At 43.1% G+C, this 7463-nt stretch overlaps 1 protein-coding gene across 1 annotated transcript; it reads right to left on the bottom strand.

Moving 5' to 3' along the window:
• Window positions 1–2680: 2680 nt before the first annotated feature.
• LOC147896515 (uncharacterized) lies at window positions 2681–4852 on the bottom strand. The gene is made up of 4 exons (XM_087382096.1): window positions 4518–4852; window positions 4214–4423; window positions 3801–4119; window positions 2681–3606 (listed from the first exon to the last, which is right to left on the bottom strand). The coding sequence occupies exons 1-4, from the start codon at window positions 4779–4781 to the stop codon at window positions 3464–3466; spliced, it is 936 nt and encodes a 311-aa protein (XP_087238222.1). The 5' UTR covers window positions 4782–4852; the 3' UTR covers window positions 2681–3463.
• Window positions 4853–7463: the final 2611 nt, after the last annotated feature.

Here is a 7463-nt window from a genome sequence, read left to right on the forward strand (position 1 = left end):
ATCCCTCCAGGGTTGGCTCGACCCTTGTTTAAGCGTGTCTTAAATAATAAGATGAAGTTTGCAACTCATGCCAAAAAGCTTTATAACCTAGAGGAAACCAATAGAAGACAAGTAGTTTTACAATGAGATCGAAGTAGTGATCCTTACTAGATTTTATAAGACCACGGGATGCCAAGGAAATAGAATGATTCAACAGGTCTGTTGGTGGAAAGCCATTTAGAGAGATGTCTAGTACTTCATCTAGAGTGCTAAAAGACCTCTAGGGTCTTATCCGCACCCCAATGTCTTGCAAACCATCCTCATCACTACACCTTTTGCAAGAATTGGCATATATGTTGTAACACCCTTTCACCAAGAATCTAGGTCACAAAACACGTCCGCTCAATGGGAGAGAAGCTAAGCCCCCAAACCAATAAAGCACATAGTGGTAAGAATCAAAAAACTCAAATTAGTTTGTGGAAGAAAAGATTGTGGACAATTACGATATGGACGAATACAATACAATACGACGTGGCTGTGGACTCAACATTTGAGGAAAATCAACTAGTCTTTGTGAAGGCACAAGGCAAGTGTGCTCCTAGTACATATAGGGAGGGTCGCTTCATGATAACTCAATGCTTGGAGAGCAAGATCACATTACAACCGCTGGTAGGGAGGAGTCTCATTGCCTAAACAATTTTCTAATTTCTAATTTGAAAAATGTGGACTTGGGGTTTGAGCTTCACTCCATTGGGCCTCAAGGGGAACCTAGTGTTAAAACCTTTTTTTTTGTAGCTAGCAATGGACAACTTCCACTAAATTATACGCAAGGCAGATAGAGGGTGATAGAAAGTCGGGAAAACAAGGAACAAATTATTTTATTGCCAGCAAAATTCGTGAGACACCTTTGTGCTCAAATTATGAGCTAGCAAGGGACCCCGACTACCTTGAAATCCAACCCTTTGTAGCCGATTCTCCTCTTATTTCAAGGGTCCAGCAAGAGGAGATCACATCCTCTACCTTGCAAAGCATATACTTACCACCCCCTTACAAGAGGGAGGAGTTGCACAAAGCCTTACAAAAACCTAAACCTACCCAAGCCTGAGCAAATCCATTACATACCTGGCAGTTGCTCCACTCTTACAAGTGTGGACATCCGCACACATGCAAAATTAGAACAAAATAAAAATTACACCCTTGTCCTATATATGTGTACATCTACCAATGGCATTCAGTACCAAGGTACACCCGAGACCAGTTGCATCCTTCTACCCTAGCAAAGCTCTACTGTTGCCTGGTCCTCCCTGACTGCGAGCTGACTATAGGTGTTACCAACCTCCACATCCCCACAATGACAAAATTTTGTCTGGGCGCTCCTCAGCATTACTGGCTACAGAGGGATTCTGCCTCCGAGGTCTTTGATCACTACTGCCGAGCCCCCACAAGGGAAGGGGCGCCCATGGAGAACACTCAACAGCAATGGCTGTTACAACCTTTCTCCTCTTGTGCAAAATTTTATTCAGCAGGGCAAGAGGGGAGTTGTGCTATGGTTCTCTATTATCCTTCAAGGTAATAGAGCATCAACAGGTTTTGATGTATGCAAATGGAAGAAGATTCAACTGTTGGAACACCTGCCCAGGCCATTATTGAGGGTTAACTCAAGAGGCCTGTGTGTTATGAGATTTCATTTGCAACGTCTGGCACCACTGATTCAGGGATCACCTGCCAATGCATTTTTGTTATGCGTAGGGCACAAAGGTGCTGCTGGACATGGAGCTGCCACCTCACGAAGTCTTCCTTTGCAGAGACATCACACACTTTTTTTTTTGGGGGTGAGATTTTCATCTCACACACATACTGATGAAAGAGCAGATTTGGTTACCTAGCTTAAGTGTGAGCCTCTCTTTCAAAGAGATGCTGCTGGTAATTGCCTTGGAAGGTAACATAGGCTCCTGGAATAAAGCACAAGGCATGCATCTCTCTCTCGCAGTGGTTGGGGTTCATTTCTTGGGATATCTCTTCCATTCCAGTCTAGGTTTTGGAAGGTCCCACATGAGGCAAGGATTCGTAGCATCGAGATGAGGGTTAAATCAATTCAGTGTGAGACTTCAAAGAGCCGTAAGATGGAGAATGGACCCACATACAAAATACACCAACACTTTTGGGGCCCAGGATAAACCTGACAGTCGCAGAAAATTGGTGCCAGGCCATACATTTATGCAAGACAGAAATTCAAACGTCAACCAGAGACTTGAGCTATGTCACGTGGATTGAACCGCATAGAACACACACCGACATTATCCCTGCCAGAGTGAAACTTGAAGAGCAAATAGAGCACTATAATAGGAGTGCCGAGGATTTCCAGAACCAGAAGATCAGATGATGAAGATGGACTTGAGAACCAACGCTCCTGCCTTCCACAGCTCTAGCTCTCACAGACCTAAGCTAATTTGAGAACCAACTTCAAATGCAACTATGAGTGAAATTGGGCACACACGCAATATGCATACTCATTTAAGTTTTTTCCAGAATATAACCACACATCTGATTGACCTGACACTTTGACTACGGAAGTTCAACCACTTAAAAACACACTTTACCATAATTGAAGAACGACCATGTAACTCCAAACAAATTAAGAGGACATCATTGAGAAAATCAATAAAGCAATACCTTCTTCCAGGGACAAGTGAGACTTCCAATATTTCCTTCCCAAAGACGATACAATGTTTCCTAAACTTTTATCAGACTCGTCAGCTATTAGCATTCTTAAAAGTCATCAGCTCGATTTGCACATCTCCACTGAGACTTGAATGTCACAAAACTGAGGTTCTTCCAAGGGTCCAAATCAACCTCAAATTTCCAACAGCACACCACATCGCTGGAACATTATATGCCTATCTATGTACTTCACGTGCTCACAAATTCATACTAAACAATAAGTGACTGAAGCCTTGCTTTCCCTAAGAATGAGAATATATAAAACAGTACATCGATTAATGATGGAATGTCTCTTTCTCAGGTGTGGTCATCTGCACTTAAGCACATTTTATTTTTGTGGCTTTACAGTTACCTTGTCAAGGACTGGGTACACGTTCTAAATGAGTAAACACTGCAAGTAGCTTCAAGGCAACGGTTCCATTCCAAGAACTTTCTGTCACACGCAATGGCGTCTGCACGACATGGTTTTGCACAATCTGATGGTGAGTAAAGAACATCCACATTTACTCAATCAAGGAAGCTATGAGATCTGACGGTGTCTTCTGTTGATTTGCAGTGGCCTTGAAACGTTTAGGGGTCCAACAAGGATCACTACTGAGGTTGTCCTCACCAATGGTTACTAAATATTCTGCTCTAGTCTCGTGTAAGAAGAATACCCAAAAGTTGTCTGAAAGAAATGTTGTGTCAAGCATTGACGTTGTATGTTGAAAAATATCTTACGAAACTAGCCCACCTCTATCTTTAGCACCCAAACAGAACTCCTTTACTCATTCTGAAACGTGTTGCTCATCTTCTGCTTTAAGAACGATCTCTGTTTGGAAGTCGGCTGTAAATCTCTCTTTCTATTGCTAGCCTCTGTATCCTCATCTACAGCAAAATTTGAGCAGGCTTTCTTTCTTTCAGAATCTGGAAGGGCAAAATTTAAATACATTTATCAGATCACACGTTCCACCAAACGCAGGCAAGGCTGCAAAAACTGAAGTCCTGACTCTTACATGGAGTACTGCATGCATGTATACTTGATTAGTCACTTCCAATGAGGCACACAACTTAAGAGCATCATGCTGAAATCAGTTTTGTTCAGTTTAGGAGGAGCTTGCCTGGCTTGTTCTTAGATGTGAATTGAGGACTATGCAGCCTTTCCTGCCACATTCCAGAGACATGCTCCACAAGTGGAACCTTTTCTGGATTGTAAGCACAGGGCATGCCCGGATCTTGTCCTGACTCGACTTTCTCAACGTCCTCGATGTTGGGAGGATTAGGAGGGGCGGACACAAGGTTCGTATTAGAAGTACAGGAAGCCCGAGGCCGAAAGTGTTTTACCCAAGGGTTTGCCAGCACTGCCCGGGCCGTACGTAGGGGAATTAGTGTTTTGCCAAAAACCATCGGTCTCCAACCTCCTCGTTGGCAACATTTAAACTGCAGCGGAAATGAAACGGTAGACGAAGGGTTAAAATGAGCTCCTCAGGCAGAACAGACTCTCATAAACGAAACTGAAGAACTAGAAACAAACCTCTGTGGGCTCAAAGGCAAGCCTTGGTTGCGATTCCGCAGAGTCCTGATCTTCAAAACCCACGTGATCAGGTGCCTGGCCGCACAGACTGAGAGCACAATATTCTCTGTCATACATATTTTTTACAAACGTTTCTTCCATGGAACTCAAATAAGAGCTGTGCTTATCATCTGTCCAACGTGTGCCTACAGAGTATGTCGTCTCTGTATTCTGTAGTAATCCATGTCAAATAAACGTTAGAATGCCGGAAAAGATGCATGGCTGTTTCAATCTACGAAGACAAGCAACAATTAACCATGTTTACCATGGCGCTGGAGACATCTTCTTCGTTGGAGGTAGGTCTGTCGGATTCAGAACACTGCACAAAAGTGACTAACGAGCTCGCTGAGCTGCATCTTGATAAAGAAGGCTGGCTGCCGCAAGGCGAGGAGCTCATATGGGCAGGTGTGGTATCATCTGAGTCTCCGATGCACACGTCGTTAACGTAAACTCTATCTGCGTTATCTAAGGATTGATCGGACGCAGAAATGGAAGGCTCCTGGATGCAAGAACGCGATGGCTCCGCCATAACCTGAAGAAGGGAGATGGTGAAGGGAGAAATGGAGGAGGAGAAGAGGTTGAATGGAGGGGACGGCAACGGGGGCTAGTTTACCCAAACCAAAACAGCTGGTTTTGACGATGGTGGTTCTGGTTTAGTCAGCTAAATATCTAGATTTTTTTGCCTCCTTGAATCTTTGCTTGCTTCCTCGCATAGGGATCACAATCGGACAAGTCAAAACTTTAAATTGGCGAAACTCACATCGATGCTGCGCTTGTCGCCCGCTAGCTAGCGATGCTTTGCATATATGATGTAGCGAAACTTCGCCCTCCTTCACCTTGTGCAAGACGCTTTTATCTCGATAATGACGACCTCTTGCGAAGCCGATACTCGTAGAGCAGATGGAGGTACCCAAAAATGCAAAAAAAGAGAGGCAAAAAGGCATATGTAAAGAATGGAAAGGTAGTCGTTACAAAAAAGGGAAAAGGAGGGGGTAACATTGCATACAAACTAGAGACCCTCAAGATCAATGTAGGTAGATGGTCACTAGACATGGCTCATAGACCAATATGCTCACAACAAGTCTTAACCTTTTTATAATTATGGCATAAAACAACCGTGTTATTGTTGTGAAGCTTCCTAATATTAAAAGGGGCAAAGATGTTTGAATGTTGGGTTGATAAGTAAAGTTACCTAACCATTAGTGGTCAATTCTCATTAAAGGCATTATAAGAAAAATATCAACTCCAAAAATGGATTAAATTTGTGAAAGAATGTTGAATCAACAAAAATCTAAGAAACATCAATTGACATTTTATTGTTTGATCCAAGACTTTCTAAAATGACCTCTTTTTGCTATCCTTCTTGACAACTTCCAACAATTTCCATGAAAGCACCTCTTATTTGTTTGAGTTGGACAAATGGCTAGAGATAACTCTAGTTGCAGAGTTGTTTCCCTTGTATGAGCCAATTATTGCATGATAGAATCACACTAACTTTTCACAAAGAACAATTCTCCTACTTTGCATACTTTTGAAGTATACACCTCTTGCTTCGTAATGTGGCATCTCCATACCTTGGGGGCACTCCGAACATTCAAGGAACCATATTCGTCAATGAACCATGGACCAATGTGAAGCATCCATCAGGAAAACGCATGAGGCTAAGACAAAATATGTGAAGGCAATACGAAAAAAGTGAACTATAATACAAAAGAACAAAGTGGAGATCAGGGACACCATGGAATGAGTAATGTGTTTAATGAACGCTTTCACAATAAGAGAAACTAGATAGAAAATGGAGAAGATATGTATAGAAAGTCGAGGTGGAGGTAAAGAGGAAGTAAACAGAAAGTGGAGGTTGTGTGGAGAAGATGTGGACAGAAAGTAGAGGTGAGGTGGTGAAAAGTTCGATGGAAAGTGGAGGTGGAGGTGGAGAAGAGGTGATGGATAGAAACGATGGTGTTGCCAAGAATCTCCAAAGTACCCCAACCTTCTAGCACTAGTTCCAGGTCCCCCCATAAGTCATAGCCAGATGCACATCCTCATCATTTATCTAAGGCTTTCTCAAGGTCTTTGCTAAGGGTTGAGATTATTTGGCAAGCATGTGCAAAAATGGCAAGCACATTCTCTCTCCTCTCCTCTCCTCTTCTCCACTCTCACTCTTCCCTCCCTTTTCTCTCCCCCCCCTACCATTTCCCTTCCTAGTGTGCTTTCTCTCTATGAGAAAGTACTATGATTGTTAAGGATATGAAGCTTTAGTGTGATCATAAAGGACATTTAGTTAGTTTGATACTATGAGTTTAGCTTTAAATAGCGCGGTTGTAATTAGAACTTTATTATAGCTTTTTGATAATTATAGGAACCCTCTTGCTAAAATAAGTATTATTGTGAATGTGCATGATTCTAAAAGAGAATGATGCTACCTATTGTGTTGACAAGTAAAGCGTACTTATTACTTGTATGCTATTTTTTTGTAAAAATTAATGAAGTCAACTTATTATATAACCCTTGCATTAGAGGACCCAAATAGGGACCCCCAAATCGAATTTGGGCCCTATTAATTAATTTGTGCGTGGAAGGGGTAGGGCAAATGTCCAATTAACATAAGCCAGTGGCACGCATGAATTTTCAGGGCTATGATCCATTAATTTTTAGGATTACGCGGCGCTGGGTGAAGCTTCTGGATGAAGCCTGTGGCTTCCGCATTCAGAAGCTTCCAACTTGAGCATTATAAAAGGAGGGGGGCATAGAGTCCAGAAGTGTAGGCAGGGGGGCTATAAAGCCCTCCCCAATACAACTAGGAAGAGACAGGAGGAAGGGCGAGAGAGGGAGTAGAGGGAGTGAAGGAGGTAAGGAGGGAGGGAGAGGAGGAAGTGAGGGAGCAGACAGAGGGGTAGGGAGAAGGGGGAGGGAGGGGAAGGGAGAGGGGGGGGGAGAGAGAGAGAGAGAGAGAGAGAGAGAGAGAGTACGCTGAGCGGTGGGAGAGGGAGAGGGAGAGAGAGAGAGAGAGAGAGAGAGAGAGCACGCTAAGCGGTGGGGGGAGAGAGAGAGAGAGAGAGAGAGAGGGGGGGGGGGGGGGGCAACGTGAGCATGAGAGTAGGTGAGCATAGGTAATTAATTAGTTAGCTTAGGTTAATTGATAGGTAATTAGTTAGCTTAGGTTAATTGAAAAAATAAGGGGAGCGTGAGCGTAGGTAATTAATTAATGGTA

Source organism: Dipteris shenzhenensis, chromosome 11, assembly GCF_047967505.1.
Source record: "Dipteris shenzhenensis isolate YYH24624 ecotype China chromosome 11, Dip_SZ_1.0, whole genome shotgun sequence".
Lineage (NCBI taxonomy): Eukaryota > Viridiplantae > Streptophyta > Polypodiopsida > Gleicheniales > Dipteridaceae > Dipteris > Dipteris shenzhenensis.